At 46.3% G+C, this 17,132-nt stretch overlaps 1 protein-coding gene across 1 annotated transcript in view; it reads right to left on the bottom strand.

Moving 5' to 3' along the window:
- The window catches only part of CCN4 (cellular communication network factor 4), a 50,863-nt gene extending 49,874 nt beyond the window's left edge, over positions 1-989 (bottom strand). Inside the window, exon 1 of the mRNA XM_090040681.1 lies at positions 723-989. Coding sequence (XP_089896807.1) covers positions 723-770 — 48 coding nt within the window. The 5' untranslated portion in view covers positions 771-989. The remainder of the gene's footprint in view (positions 1-722) is intronic.
- Positions 990-17,132: the final 16,143 nt, after the last annotated feature.

The raw sequence follows: 17,132 nt of genomic DNA, 5'->3' as shown, positions 1-17,132 counted from the left end.
CATCAGCATTTGCAAAGGAAAGCACAACCCCACCCAGCAAGCAAGAGCTGCCCCCAGCCCCCCTCAGCCCAGCAGCCTGCCTGCACTCATTGCCACAGAGCCAGCCTCAGCCCCTCTGCCATATGCCCACCTGGAGCGGCAGGGTGCTGCCCAGGGAGCCAGCCACCCCCTGGCACTGCCCCCCAGGCAGGCTGCCGTGCCTTTAAAGCTTCCTTCCCTTGCCATCCCTGCCTGCAGCACCCACGTCCTCCAGCCCGGCCACTGCCTCCCCCTCCACCCAGATCTCTCCTGCTGCCACGTGTGGTCTCTGCAGATGCCCTGCTCCCTGCCCCTGCCAGCAGATGCGGCTGCTCCTGTCCCGCACACACTTGCCTGTCGCCCTCTTCCAGATCCTTTTACTCCCCCCTGCTCTGCTCCCTTTCTCCTCAACTGGCTTCCAGGGGCTCCAGTGATGTTACACAGGAGATTTCGACTGGGCACTTGCATCTGCTACTGCTTTTCTGGGCATAAAAAAAATGGGTCTCAGCTTTGAAGCAAAAAAAAAGAGAAGAAAGGTGAGGGGTGAACATCTTCCCCGCTCCTACCTCACCTCTCCTGCCCTTAGATTCTGGGCTGTCCCCAGCTGGTTTCCTGCCCCCCCCACCCCCCTTCTTTGGAAAGAATAAGGCTAAAATCCTCACCAGCTGCACAAGCCAAGTCTTGCCTGCAGCTCCCAGACTCACCTGCACAACGCTGCTTGCTGCTACAATCCAAGGCAGAAGCCACCTCATCACTGGAAGCCAGGATTAAATACATTGATTGAACCCAGATTTGAAGCCGCTGTGCACAAAAGCCCCCCACTTTGGGACGGCGGAGCAGTCCTGAGCTGGCAGCCTCGCTCAGGCAGATCTGCCTTTTTCTCTTGGCTCTTTGGGGATTTTATTAAAGACAGATCTGACGTCAGGGTGAAGGACAAGCCCTGCATTTTTCCTCTGGAGAAACTTTTCCTGCCTTTACTTCTTCATTTTTTTTTTGTTGTTGTCCCCACCTCCTGCATTTCTCTGTATTGCCTTTAGCCAAAAGAGTCTTAAAGGGAACGTTACAATGCAACAGGGCACCAGGCTGTAATCCGAACACTGTTTAAATGCTCCGAGTTTCCCCAGAATTAGTGAAGGGTTTTTGCAGCCTCTCAGGTTAGGGAGCATAGGCATAAGCCTCTGCACTATAGTGTCTTTCCTACCAGTAAATGAAACGGTTTTTAACACAAACCACAAAAGCGCCTTTAAAAAAAAATCTGACGGGTTTTATGAGACAGACAAGTTCTGTTCCTTCAGCCTTGCAAACACAACTTCACAAGAATTAAGCAAAGTTTGATGGGATTTGCCCAGATAAAGTTATCCCACATAGGAAAGCCCTGGAAGAGATTACTCTGCTAAGCCAACTGTATGCTGTTGCTGTTGCTGCTGCTGCCTTGGTTTCCAGGTCCGTGCCAGATCTAGCAGCACAGAGAGGGTCTAATGCGGTGTGTTACACTTGTCGTTTTGCTGTACCTTAGAGCAGTCAGAGTTTATTGGCACGGCAAGCTTGCATAGACAAAAAGAAGCTGACCTTGGGGTTTACTACGGGGGTGCAAGCCTGCTTATTCAGTGAGCAGTATCCTACTCCACAGTCAGCCAGTCCCACTCTCCAAGGGGGCTGCAAAAGGCAGGTGCAGTGGCAAAGACTGTGCCAGAGACGGGACCATTAGCTTGTGTGACCCTGACATAAGTGAGGCTACAACAGGCAGATCTGGGTGAGAGCTCGGGAAAAGCTTCCTAACTGGAAGACCTGCAGGACGATACAGTAGTTGCAGACTCTTCCTCCCTGGAGGTCTGGAGGAAGAGGTTGGATAGTCACTGTCTGGAATGGCTTAACCAGGTCTGACTCTTCCCCCATCCTGACATGGGGAAGCCAAGGCACATCACTGATGGGCTGGGTAGAAAAAGCATCTTGTCAGTGATACAGGCAGACATGGTTCATAGGGTAAATCTGGTATCTTTTATTAGACCAACTCAAATAGTTGGAAAAACTCTTCTTAGCAAGTGAGAAATTCTTCTAGGCAATCTCATCAGTGACTAGTCTCTATTTCTATATATTCCATATATAGCAGCTAAATGTACATAAAAATACCTGGCAACATGGTGCAGTGCAAGGATGGCTTTGACACTTATTCAAAAGCCTATTTCTGCAGACCTGCTTCTAACATACCGTCAGTCCTTCTACCCGTGCTCAGCTACAGACTCTTGTCCTTCTGCTTTCTTCTTCTGTTCTCGGTGCTCTTCTTCTTCCTTTCCTCACTTCTTCCTCAACTCCTTCATCCTGTCCTTCTCCCTCCTGCTGTTGCTTTACCTTTCTGTTGCCAGCTCTCACCTCTGCCCTTTTCCCCTTCTGCTTCTCTGGCTCTCCTGCTTCCCACCCCCTTTTCGCATTTTCCCAACTGCATTTTTCACACCTGACTGACTCAAGGCAGTCTCGTGCCTGATGCCGTGAGAGACAGTCGAGAGGAGTCCAGTATTCAAGCACTGAGGGTGGAGGGGGCATCATCATCCAGCACTGCCTCCTAACAGCAGTACCTCTCTTTGGTTCCCAGTGGGATCGGGACAGGGGCAGTGTCACCAGGGGATGGCTGAGTAGATGCAGCAGCGCTGAAGACCTGACTACCGTTTTGGATTTCAAAACCGGCACGGCGAGGGAAGAACTGGTCTTTGATAATGTAACCAGAAAGCCAGGGCAAATGCAAGAAATTGGACCAGGCTTTTCTGAGGCATTTGCTCCTTCTGCTCATTTCAGGCCATTCATCCTAAGTCTTTCATTCTCCTGGGCCATTTCTTAATTTGCATCTTTGGTGAGGCTGCCGGGGAACGTATGCACAGAGACAGTGGATTTTGCCATGTGGGCGCCAGTCACTGGGAACTCAACAACTCTGCACGTGCAGGCCATGGGATTGCATCATGTGCTTTCCCCTTTTCAATAATAGCCTTGAGTCGCTATCAATTTGAAGAGGATTAGACCTAGAGACTGCCTTCATAGTCCTGTTCTGCATTCCCTGGCATGTCCTCCCCCACCAGTATTCCTAAGTGCCAGCAGACGTGCACCCATGTGTTTGCACGTGCGTGTGTGCACAACTATTTCAGTCAACATAAGCAGTTAAGTGGCATTGTTTATACACTAAAACTTAGAGGACGATGGAGAAATTGAAATTCTCATTTAGCAGTTCAGAGTATGACAGGAGGTGTGAGATAGTTTTGCCTAGTGATGAAGTTGTACCTGGTGACTCTTTGAGCCTATTGACTAGTGGCCATGTCTTTAGCAAAACAGTCAATCTTCATTTAAAGGCTGCAACTGATGGAGAATTGACCCCACTCTATGTAGTTGCTTCAGCAGCTTATGACCTGCACTGATACGAGTCTACACTGGACTTCCAGTCGGTTTGACTAGCTTCAACTTCCAGTTCGTAGATCCTGGGCTATCAGTGTCTGCTAGTCTACAGAACGGCAAATATCTTCATTGAGTGTGTGTATGGCAAAATTTGACCAATCCATATGTCTACCTCTGATAACATGAATAGACTCAGCTCCATATAACGTCCCACTGTTAGGCAAGTTTTCCAGACCTTAAAACTGTCAGGTAAAGCCTCTTGCTCCTCACCTCCCACCTCATTTAAGGATTACAACTTTGAACTCAGTTATCCATCGTTCTGGATGTCTTACTCCCAGTGAAATGGAAACAGGTAGCTAGTGGGTAACACGTTTCACAATATCTCAGATCCCATTTAAACTCCACGGGTGCGTCTGTACCATTCCCCTAGCAGGAGCACTCCTAAGTGCATGCCACCCACAGACAGGATGCCAAGGGGTATGTGAGTAGGGCCACTGGGTTTTGCATATGTGAGAAGGAGCAGGTAGGTGCAGCATAGCGCGAAACAACCTTCCCAGGACATGCTGGGGGCATGGTGCAAATGCATCATATAGCATCAGCCACCCACTCCTCCTTAAATATGTTCCTGAGCCACACTAGACATTTAAAGAGTCAATTATTTCTTGATTTTTGCTATATTTTACAAGGTTCCCTTTTCTTGGGGGGGGGATCTACTAGATGATATAAAACAGGGAGGAAGTGAGGTGTATCAATACTGACTGATCATTCAAGTGTTTCTGAACATGGCCTGGAGTTGACAAAAGGAAAATGCCAAAAAAGATGACTCTCAGGGGGGAGAGATCATGGCTTGCTATATACGTGTAAGTCGGTTTGCTTGCCTAGTACAGAAATCATCGTGGTGCTTGTGGCCAAATGTCAGCTGGGGGGTTCTGCCTCTTGGATCCATTGCAAAGAGCACAGAGAGGAATAGAAAGGAAAGCAGAAGTTAACCCATGAATAAAAAAAATCACATAATGGGACATGGAAGACCTTGAGTTTTGGTGCTCAGAGATATTCTTGGGGGCTAAGAGACGAGTGTGTGAAAAAGCCACCACTGATAACCGCATGCATCAGACTCTCAGCTAGCACCACTCCAGCATATGTAAAGGTTTAATTTCAGCTCCGCTGTGATCCTAGCTATCTTCGCAGATAAGGCTGCATCCCAAGGCAGGCAAGGAGCTGAAATATAGCAGGAGGGCTATATCATCTGCCTTTAAAACAGCCTCATGTGACTGACTGGGAACTTGAAGGACAAATACAGGGCCAAGAAGGCACAAACTCCTCTTTTCCAGTCCAGACTCCCTTAGTGACGTGGGCTCCCTCAGTGGCCTGGCTCAAGTTACTTAAAAGGTGATGTTTAAAGTGGTATATGTTGAACTCCTCACCCAACCACAGTCAGTGAGGGGTTTTCCAATTACTTTTGTGGGGTCAAGATTTTACTCCTTGGGCGAGACGCTATGTAGCCGTAGCAATGACCTACAGTCACCATAGCTCAGTGCTACGGCGACGTAGTGTCAATGGGCACAAACCATGATGCGGATGCTCCTGCACAGTAGCGTGGGAAGAAACCCATGCAGGATCCGGACTGTGCGGCAACACCAGTTCCTGCAGTCATTTAGTACTTGCTAACAACCGCGCAGCCTGGCGCACGTGTAGACGTGCCCCTTTTCCGTTAGACATAATAAAGGATGTTTTGTTTTCCCATAATTCCTTGTTTGCTTGTTTTTTACTACCCCAGATTCTCACGACCTTCCTTCTTCTGGAAGACTGTGGAAATTAGGTCAAATTGCTACACTTAGCGTGAACACATAGAGACAAAATCAGAAAGGCATAGGAAAAGGAGCTAAAACTAGGAATGTAAAGGGTAACAAGAAAACAACTCTTCCATGAGTACCACTAGGAGTACTTCCAAGAGGAAGGGCAAGGCCTGCTCGGGGCAGGCCTCCGTCACCACACCTGCAGGAAAAAGGATGCCAAGTCTTAAGACGGCAGTCGGCGGGGAGCTTGTAACACATTTTTGAGCCTGCTTTAGCTTAGCTAGTCTGGGTCCCAAAAGCCACGAAACCGCTGCAGCATGGATTCAGGCATTGAGTAATCAACCAAAAACCAGGGAGGGCTTTTCTAGCCTGCCCTGAAGCTCACTGCTCCCAGTACTGGCTTGAGTAAATCATGCTTCCTGACTACAGTGTAAGTGGCTTTAATATCTATGTCCCTCTCCCCATCAAGACCCAATTCTCTTCACATATAACAGCTGTTTGATCAGGAGCGACTCCAGCGAAGTCAGCAGAGTTACAGCTGGGCCGTTCTAGGAAGCGGGGCCCTCGGCACTGAGTTGATTCCTGTTGGCAAAACTTCATGCTTCTTGCTGTTATTTCCTAGATGAAACCCACTTGTCCCTTTTGATGCCCTTTAAACTGATTCAGTCGGTAAACTAGATTTTCAGCTGCTATAAATCAGTTCAACCCCACTGACCTCTCTAGCATTTGCAGCAGCTGAGATCTAGTCCCTTATACCTGGAAACAGCCAGCGACTTGCTCAGCACTGACTTGTGAAAAAGACACCACAAAAATGCCCACAAGTTTCTATTAAGAGTAAAAGAAGGAGGGCAATGTGGATCCCTACAGTAATCTGAATTATCTGTGTGGATTCAAACCATTGCTGGCTTTTCATGAAAATGCTAGCAGTTCTCAGGAGTTTCACAAATGTTAGCACGAACAATTACTTGCCCAAGAATTTAGCATGGAAATTCCTGATTTTCTTGTTTTAAAAGTTTCAGGCACAAATCAAGAGGAAAAAATCTCACACGGTTCAACATGAACAAGTGACAGATAATGAATTCATAATAGTCACAGTGATCAGTCCACAAAGAAAATAAAATAATTCGCCCAAACTCTGAGGAATCCTCACAACTATTTTTTTCTTTTTGTAACAACATTTATCTGCTAACCAAAAATGGAGCTGTGTTAACAACAAAGGCTGTTTCAGATACTCAGCTGATATAAAGCTGCCCCAGCGTGCATGAAGTCAGTGCAGGTTCACTCATCTATACCTCCTACACGTCTGATACATCACTCAGAATAAATAGATCAACCAACTAAGCAAACATGGTGGGTGTGCAGGGGAAGAATTAGTCAGGGTTCGTCTCCCATGAAAGTATTTCTCTGTTCATAGGGAAAAGGAAGGAAAGCTATGATGATTAATAGACTCAGAAAAGATAGAAAGCCAAAAGAAATGCCAGCAAAAAATGAACGTGCATTTGGATCTGTCAGTCTGCTGCTTGCCTGGGGAACAAGATTCTAACATCCACGCTCCAAAACCTGGCTTCACCCACAGCATGCCACGTGCACATATTGGCATCCCCATGTTGCACAGCAGCAAGCACAGAATTACAGTATATTACTTCATCTGGTCCTTTTCCCTTGCATCGGTGCAGGAATGTGCTTCAGACTTTGGGCTGAATTTGAATCTCGTTCCACCGCACTTCCCTTCACACTGGCTGAACTCCACTGGCTTCAGTGTAGCTGTTCTGGTTAACCTCAGGTGAGACCGCAATCAGGTGCTGTATTTTCAAACGGTTTGCAGTATTGTAGGCCAAGATTATTGCCGATGCAGCTATGCCAAATGAGAGGTGTGCAGCTGCAAGGGCAAGTTAGATTCCGCTTATCTTGATGGACTACCAATGTGATAGCAGATGAAGCAGACAAAATAGCAGAAGCCGCCTCTGATCTCTCTAGAGCTCTGGCTTGCCACTTAAAAGAGTACCCAGATTCCTTTCAGTTTAAACTGACTTTAACCTGTATATCATGTATATTTTATTATTTTAAAAAAAGCAAGGTATAAACTCAATGAGTAAGAATATAGCGTTTATGTCTCCCCACTTGCTTTCAGAAACAGTTTTCCAAAATGTATAAATGTAATACACAGAAAATAATCATTCTGTGGGTACTTATCCATGAAGTCCTACACAGAGACTAATGGACTACAAACAACGTTAGAGCCTCCCAACTCAACTGTTCATGGGAATTGAAATGGGAACCCACAGACATTTGGCTTCAGCTTTGACTAGGAAATATTTGGAAAGCCTTTATCCCTCTCTAGCCATGTGTCCATGAAAATAGTAGACTATTCTAATTCCAGTGATTTATTTCTTTCAGCTTCATCTGTGATTGTTTAGTAAATGCAGTTCCTCCCACAGTGGGTATATCCCCCTCGCCATCCCTGCATGCAAAATTATTTTGCAGTGTTGGGGACCAAAATACCTTCTCATTCTCACCTTCATTCCTTACCAGCATTTTAAAAATACCTTCTGCCACCTCCTCCAAGGCTAAATATTTTTCTTGAGCTTGTCATGATGGTAGAAGCAAATACAGTGGAAACAGAGGAATCCATTTTCACGTGGTGATTTTGAGAAGGAAAAAGTTAAAACCGCACAAGCACAGCCAGCTCCAGTTTCTGAATGTGAAACAATCCAGCAGGGAAGAGTTAGCACATGCTTCCTTGGGCTCATTTATTCAAGGGCAGAAGGCACTTTCCAGTGGCCATGGCACCTACAGGGAGAAAAAAAAAATCACTGAATCTGCATGTAGTGATCATGGGGTTGAACAAACACAAGCAGACATGAATAAGAACTAAACAGCGAACTTTATTGTAGAGCAGTAGGCAACCTCTGAAGACCCTTTGTCTGTCCCTAACTAACTAATTGAGGGGCTATGTCAAAATTCTCAACTTCTGTTATCTTCTAAGTAAGGGGGTGTCTCTAAATTGTAACTTCTATTGCTACACTGCATACATACTCAATATACTTTTATGAGAGTAGTACCTAAAAGCCCCACCTGCGATCAGGAAGTCATTCTGGTGGGGTTTGCACATATGGAAAACCATTCTAGCCCCGTGGCATGAGACAAGACCAGGAAAGGGCATGAGAAAAGATTTTACCACACAGATTAAGAGCCAGATTGAGTAAAGGACTTGGATTCTGTAACTTTTAGGCCCCTGAGAGGAATCTGGAAGCCTTAGGGAGGCACGAGGCCTCCCTAAGCAGTGCAAGAGGACAGTTTGGGCTTGTTTACACCATGGCAGCTGCAAGTCCTGGCAAGGATGATCTCAAGTTCATCTATGATCAGACATGTGCCAAACCTGGAAATCCACCTGTGAGGCTACTCTGGGCTTGTCCCCATTAGCCTCTCTGAGGTCTGCCAGAGATTCAGGGCTTAAGAGCAGGTGCCGATGGATGAGTCTAGAGCAGCCGCATTAGTAAGCTCTGGGGTTGGAGTACACCTGCAGGATGGGTGAGCGGAGCCGTCCTCCAGTGTAGACACCTCTGAATGAGATTCAGGACAACCAGACCGGTGAGAAAGGGTCTAAATAAACCCAGCATGCAGCTCCTCTCCTCTTCTGTATGATTTGCTTAAATCCTGTCCCTCAAGCACTTTTCTCAGGGTCTCAGTGAGGCATCTGCACCCACCCAGAAACACCAGGGACCTTTCCCAGGGGAAAGCACCCAAGCCTTTCTTGGAAAGAGCTGAGCAGGGCAGACTTTTCTTTTAACACATTTCTGGAGGAGGAATGTCTAGGTCATGACTGGGCTCAGTCTTGTCAAGGCTGCAGCAGGTCTGGACATGCACAGAGGCACTTGGGAAATGTTAAAGTAAAATAGTAAGGAGTTAGGGACCCTACAGGGGTAGGCAGCAGCAGAGCAGGAGTTTTCATTTTGAAGCTAGGGCCTGCATTTTGCTTAAGTCCCACTTCAAACAGCCAAGCCCTTTCAGTATCTGCCTTTTTATGACTTGCCATAAGGCAAAGAGGACCTCTGTGGTCGTGTAAGAAGCTGAATCCTGACCTTCTGGACCCCAAACCAGTGGCTTATCTCCAGAAATAGCCTTTCACTCCAAGACAGACCTTGTGTCAAAAGAGTTACCCTGTACTCTGTACTGCGACCCCTTTCTTACCATCCCTCATTACACTGTTTAAATGGTGTAACATTATTGAACAACCAAGTAGGTGGGAATCGGGAATCTGGGGCCTTTCCAAAAATATTTAATATGCCAAGTTTTTAATAAAGCAAGAGTGAAGCCAGGACCATATTTCAGTGACCTGTACAATTTCCATGACATTATTCATTTTGGGGGCAGCACTTTGGTGCCACAATTTTCTTGGGGGCTTGATTGTAGTGAGCACATTACCAGGTAAGAGATGACACCACACTGGGAAAAGATAGAGAGGTGAAGGGACATGCCCTTGAGCTAGTCACTGGCAAGGTCAGGTACAGACTCCAGATCTGGATCTAGCCAGGCCCTGTTCATTGAACCATGCTGCCCCTTACCTAGAGGTGAGGGAAGAACAGACCTTAAAAGAGCAAAAGTACAGGATGTGTACAGAAGCTGCTTTTTGGCCATTTAAAATGATTTATTGCCATGACTTAACAGAAGTGACAGTTCTACAGCACTTTAAAAATGGGTACAGTGCTTTAAATTAACCCTTGTTAAATGAGGTATTAAATTTGAAGTGCTGTATTTTATAGTACTTTAGCAACTTACAGCACTTTAAATAACTTCTGTACACTGGTCACATTTCTGACCAGTGGCGAAGGCCCAGACTGTGGCGCACCCCCTGTCTCCTAGCCTAGATAATGCAGGGAGTCTCAGAGGCATCCCCCCCACCCCCAGCCCAAACCAAGCACTGCACATCTGTCATGTTTAAAAGTGCTGTCACTTTATAGTGCTATAAAAAGTACTCTAAATTACAGCGCTGTAAAATGTGTACAGAGCACTTCTGTACATACCCACAAAGCTTAACATCTCCCTGACTAGACCAATTATGATCACGTACGAGCCCTCTTCTCTCCTGGCCTAATCATCAGGCTTCCTGGCCACCTTCTCTCTGGGTTGTGGAGCCCTGTCCCAGACAGACTGCTGCAGAGGGATTTCTACAGTCTCCTGAGAGAAGGCAACACACTTGGTGGGTAGATGGGTATGTTTTGGGGCGGGGGGGTGGTACATGCTCCTCCCACCAGCAGTTTGAAGCATAAGAAGCAAGGGAAAGGAAAGATGAGCTCACTCAAATTTTGCCATGAGAATAATCAGATGGAAGGAGGGTTTGCTAATGCCTGAGAGTAGATTTCTGCTGCTCTCCAAGTGCCGGCTGTGGCCAGTGACAGAGAGGCTGAGAGCAACTCCAGTACATGCCCGGGAGCAGCCAGCCTCAACCAAATGCACACACTAACACTTCTTTTCAAGGGAAGAAATAAAACTGGGTCACTGAGTCTGGCAATGGCTCTTCCCTTTGATGGATGGAAACGTGGCCTCAATCCACCTTCATCTAATCATTTCATTAGGTCCCCCTTGCAGCTGTTTATCCACGTCCTTGAACAAGCACATGACTCAGCCTGCCCAGAACGCCGACCCGGGAGAGGGAATTCCTGGGCTCCTGCAGGTGAGCATTCAGGTATGAGACATGCATAGAGAAGGGCTAGGAAGTGTCCAGCATCTGCTTGCCCTGGGTTTGCCTCTTGCCAGCTTCCTAGCATCTTTAAGCACTAAGACACTCACCCAGACGGGAAATTCTTGCGTTACCCACAGCCTTCGAAAACAGTGGCCAGTTAGTTCAATAAATAAGTGGGGTAGAAAGCAAATTTTACCAAAGTCAGCTTCTTCAAGGTCCTGAGTTTACTAGATGAATTGTACAACAGCCAACATGGCATTCAGAACAGTTTTTGACATTAATAAAATAACTAGACAGGCTAGGGACAGACATTACACAAACTGGTTCCAGTGATCAGAAACTGGTTTAAAACTTTAACAGAAGTTCAGTACACATAAACTGGTTTCTAAATGGCCAGAACCAGTTTAAGACAGACCTGAAGGAATGTAGTATCAAATATAACCAATTTAATTAACATCAGTTCACTTTATCAGTTCAATCTGTGCATTTTAGAGAAACCTGTGAAAATTGAATCGATTCAGCCGATGGCTTTTTAACTGTCTGTACTTAGCCATAGAAGCCAGAAGTGAAATCTTTTACAGCACTCAGGGACCTGGCTCTCTGCAAAAATAAATCTGCAAAGCCACTGCAACACCCCCTTGAAACTCCCCTCTGCCCTGATACCCACAGCCTACCCCACAGCAGCTAGATTTACAAAGCCAAAGGATGATTAGTTTATCTAGCTCAGTGGTTTTCAATCGTTTTTGACTCAAGGCACCCCTCAGGAAGTATCGACTCTCAGTTATCACTTGGTTTTTTTTGACACCAGAAAAATATAGCAATTCTTCTGCTGCAAAGATCCCAGAAAGACCACAGCAGGTGAGAAAGTTTTTGACACTAGGGATTCTTATTTGAAATCTCTGAGCTTATTTTGTGACTTGTGTTTGCACTGCAGCAGTGCTAACATTGCATGGCACCCACAACATCCTGGAAAGGATCTCATGGCAACCCTGGCATAGCACCCTGGCTGGGAATCACAGACCTAGCCCGACCTGCTGCATCTGTTGCAGGCCCTGGGTGGGCAGCTGGTCTTCTGACAAAAACAGCTAATTAAATACTATGGGCTTGGCTCACTGGTTACCTGGCCCTGCCTGCATTTGGTTCACCCACCCACTGCTACTGTGCCGTACACAGACTGGAAACTCCCTGGGTGAGGGACTGCCGCCTGTTTGCACACCAGCAGCTTACAGTGGGGGTTCAGACCCTGATCTGGGCCTTCAGGGAAGAAACACAGTAGACATCATATTGGGTGTGCTAAAGCCAACTCTCCATTTCCTTAGCTTCTTCTGGGCTCTCCCCTCCCACGCACCTCTCCTTTACCTTTTAACTCCCACTCATTCATCCAGTCTTACTCACTGCAGTCTATTCAGTCTGTTTGAAAGTGCAGCCTACCTATCTAGGCACCTCTTGAGGGATCCACCAAAAAACCTGCCAGGATTAATTGCACCAGCTCTAAATTTGAGGGAGGACACTGGAATTTGAAACAAAAGCCCTAATTTGCAGTTGTCCTTATCTGGCCCAGGCCCCTGTCTCCCTTAAGCTATCCGAGCCGCTTGCCTTTCCAGCCTCTCCAGTATCCCACTAGCATGACCTCCTTTCCCTGGTCCGTGAAGACAGGCTCTGTGACCAGCTGGCTGTGCTCCCAGGACCTCACGGGTCTATCATTACAGCAAAAAGCAGTTCAACACACTGCCTATTTATGGTCAGCCAGGAAGTGCACATTTGCACCTCACTCCTGACTCACCAGAACTTATACAGGGATGGGAGGTGTTTTTTGATTTAACTTGACCAAGTTCCTCTCATTTAGTGTAGGTGAAGAGTACAGCAGGAAGGTCATCCTTCCATTTGTGCACGGCAGTATCCCCAGGTGGCTGCAGTGGCAGAGTAGTTAAAGACATCTTCCTATGGCTACTTCTGTCTGAACCTGGGTCCGGACTTGTGCCAAAGGCTAGTCCTGGATAGCTGAGCTGCAAATGGGTGCCTGGTCATTCAAGGCAGCTGGGTGTGAGACTTTAGTGGTGTGCACCATCACTTGCACCAAGGGCCATGGAAACCAGTAGCCCTAGGCACCCTGCCCCAACGAGCCATCAAGGCTTGGCTACTCCTTTCACAGAATTATAGAACCAGGGAGAAGTAAAACTAAAACTGTACCCAGTCCTTTGCAGTGGGAGTGCGTGCTTTGATCCATTTGCCTGGGGTGACTCTACTGCTACACTGGAATAGATTCTAGTTTTGCAGCAATAGCAGGAAATAATATGCCTCCATTCAGGACGGGGCCTGATCTGCTGGAAATAACTAAAAAAAAAAAAAAAAGAGGAACTTTTCCTCATGTAGAGCACTGCCCCTTTGATTTGGTGGACTAGGGACAGTTTGCACTTGATAATAGACACTAATAAAGGCAGGCTACCAGATCTGATGGACCCATGATCTGATGGACCAATATGTTTCCTACATTGGAGAGGCAATTGGAAACATATTGCTAGACCTACCCAGCATTATTTTGCTGCCATGTTCCCTCACTTTAAACAAAATGAATCTTGATGCGGTTTTGGCAACAGTGTCAATAACCCCTAATAATTCCTGCAGCGTTTCCTCTGGCATAACCCAGTAATCTTGAGGTTAAGAAAACACTGCTTTATAGATGAAGTAATGATCTGGACCAAAACACAGGCAGTAAAACCATGCCCTAGCTTACTGGGAAGTATTACCCTTACTTTATAAAAAATGGTGTCGCTGCATAGTGTATGCATTAGCACCCTGGACCCACAGAGAGGAACTCGTATTACGCCATCATGTTGTTGTGTCATTGGCAAGAATCTTAGGGGTCACTCCCTAAAGAAACATCCAGATTAGAGAAGTAATGGGAAAGAAATAGCTAATGCAGAGAGAGAAAGCTACTTAACTACCAAAATTAAACTTTTTATCTGAAAAAAAAGCATGCAATGTAAAACCCTGTTCAGCAGAACTCTTTAACGTGTCAAGGATGCAGATGGGGCTGAATCGCACAAGCGATTCAAATTATGACCGACCCAAGCACAAGATCCAATGTTTCTTATGCAGGCATGTGAAATAACAGCAATTTGAATATGCCCCGTCTGTGGAGTGCTCTCCCCAAGGCTGTGACCCACAACATTAGGGAAGGCTCCTTTGACTCCTAACAGTGCCCCTAGGCCTCTTCATGGGTGTAGACATCCATCCCCACAGTCTACTGTATAATCTAATCCTAAAGCCATGTCAACATTTGGATTTTTCTAATAGTAATTACCATTATTAAATAATAACATTATTATTTAATTAATTACTATTATTAAAAAGAATTACTATTATTAAACATAATATTTTTTCTAATTTTCAAGAGGAAAATTCCCCACTGTTAGAACGTCCGGGGTGGTGGGTAAGCTTGGGTGAGCGTGGTAATGCACACACAGCACGTGATGTGCCATTTTACCAAAGTTAAAACCAAGTGGGCTGGGAGCCCAAAATGATAGCTCTCTTTCCTCCTCAGCTGCTATGATGAAAGCTTTCCTCCCTATCTCAGGCTTCCTTGCGGATCACCGAGGGCATGCCTACGTGGCACAGTGAAGCCCTGAACAAGCTGGTTCAGGTCCCCAAAGCTGGTCCTGTCCCCATGCTGTTGCCATCCTGTGCTGAGATAGTAATGCTAGCTCAGGTCCTGCAGTCATGGGAGCAGAGGTACGTTCAGCTGTGTAGACACAGAAACAGGCCTGAATCTACTGACCCACTGAATCCCACCCCCTGCATTCACAAGCAACCACTTACTCAAGGAAATCCCAAAATCACAGAGGAGATGAGGGCACTGCCAAAGTCCTGCCAGTTCAGTGACAGGCAAATAGTTGATGAATATATGCTCAGAAGATCCCTGGAAAAAGACCATGTCCTGCATCACAGAAGAAGGCAAAACCTCACACTTTTGGCCAGTCTCACCTAGGCAGAAAACTCATCTGTAGTCCCAGATTTAGCAAATTGGGATGACCCAACTGAAAGAGCAAGGTTATCTGGGCAGGAAGCTTTGAATTGTCTAAGTCTTGGCAAGAACATCAGTACTCCATCAAAAAACCCCACCGTTAGCTCCAGGTGAGTCCCCACACTCATCCTGAGATGCCAGCAGGGTTCACAAAGGGGCAAAATGTTTTCCTGGCCCCTACAGGCCACCGACAATGCCCTGAAGTGGAGGATTACCAGACACCTACCAGACTACAAGAGAGTTACCGACCCGGCTGGGCATAAATAGGATGTGGTGAGGCAGGCACCAGCCCCAGGCGCTGACTAGGAGGGGGTGCCTGAATCATTTGGACCTTTATCTTGCTGGGATCCTTTGACCCCAGCTGACTTCCTGTCCCTGGAGGAGGAGGCTGGACCCGATGATCTTCCAAGGTCCCTTCCTGCCCAAATGTCTATCTATGAAAACTATGAAATCCTCTGGGAGTTTTGCCCAAGAAGGTAAGCTTTCCTTTCCCCTCACTTACATTCCCACCTCTCCGCTCAACAAGATCTCTGTGGCTCTGCCAACAAGGGGACTGCAAAGACGTGATTCAACATATCACGTACAGATCTCCCTGTCCTATCACACCATCCCTTCTATAAAGTCATCCAGTCTACACTTGAAAGTGATTTAGGTTCTTTGCCACCGCTACTTTATAGACGTTGCTCAGAGCAGACCTGTATTCAATAATGCTGAGTGGATCTAGCAATAGATTGGGTCATTAACTGGATTAACTGGATCTCCAATGTTGAACAAGTCATGGGATTGCATCTAGTTTGCTGTACTGGAGATCCAGCTAAAGTCTACTTTAGCCAGGGTTGGCTTTGAGACATCAAGAAAGGACGACTCCATTGCTTCCCTTGATAGTTTATTCTAGTGGTTAATCAGCCTTGCTGTTAAAAATCTGTCTTAACCTTCAGCCACTGTTTCTGATGAGCCCTTTAGTGCTTCGTTGTCTGTCCGCTATGCCCTCTATTGTTGTTCAGTGTCACTGCTTAGGACTGACGAGGTACTCCAGGAGGCGCGACCTTGTTCTGTAGGCCTGGCTGTGTTCTTTGCCCTTTGCCTTTAGCTACACTGAATTTGCTTCCACAAAGTTTATCAGCACTGAGTTTAGATCTCCTTCCAGATTACAGATGATGACATCATTACACAGCATCAGGATTAGTACCAATCTGTGAGGAGGCTTATTGAAACACTATCGTTACCACTTGATAATGATTTCCCATTGATGACTACTTCTAGTTTTAAGGACTTACCAATTAACTAGCTCTGAATGTATTTAACATGTGTTTTGATGTTGCTCAGTGCTATTTTTTTAAGGAGAAGGTTGTGCAATATTATGGAAACTACTTCCAAAAAATCTGAGTACATTTCATCGGCATACTTACCTTTATCCACCAAATCGCCATCATGTGATGAGTCAGGTTTGCTTACAAGATCAACTTTCCATCAAACCAAGTTGTCTGGCATTAATTATATTTTCATCCTGCAATTCTTCATGGAATTAGCTCCCAGGTCAGTTTTTCTCTTATTTTTTTTAGAACAAATGTTTGGCAAAGAAGGCCATAGACAGGGTGTCTTACTTGCTCTTGTTGAATATTGGCAAAAGATCAGCATTCTTCCTGTCTTGTGGCTTTTCCCTGGTATTCCAGCATAAAAGATGAACGTCCACACGGCACAGATTTCCTAAGAGAATTGCACAATACCACGAAGCAGTAGTACAGTTGATCTGGCCATGCTGATTTAAGAATGTTATTTCATGTCATCCTTAGATGTTACTGGACTGGAAAGTAGTTCGTCACCCCACCATGATACTAGCACATCATTCTGCGACTTTCCAAACACAAAGCAAAAAAATATGGACTGGAATTTGTATTTCTGTCTTTGCTGCCTTCTTAATAACTTTACTATGCTCACCTACCTTTGGACCTATGCTATTTGCTAGGGTTTCTTTTGTTCCTTTCTTCACGGCACCAGAAGTAGGACTTTCATGCGTAGATGAAATGGGGGCCTTAATTTGAAACGGTGGGTTTTAAAAAAAGCACTTCAGTTTAGGGCTGATTAAACCTCAGTGTCATGCACACACCCCGCTGACTTACCTGCCTCTCCGTCGGCGGGGAGGGGAGGGCAAGCTGCCAGCCGGTGGAGCGGTCCCTGGACTGTGGGGGGGGCTAGTGCGTCCCTCCACAGCAGCGGCAGCCCCCCCCCCCCC

This window comes from Crocodylus siamensis, chromosome 3, assembly GCF_052110815.1.
Source record: "Crocodylus siamensis isolate JL-2025a chromosome 3, ASM5211081v1, whole genome shotgun sequence".
Lineage (NCBI taxonomy): Eukaryota > Metazoa > Chordata > Crocodylia > Crocodylidae > Crocodylus > Crocodylus siamensis.
Note: the sequence above shows the minus strand (reverse complement) of the source record. Positions and strands in the feature narration are given on the sequence as shown.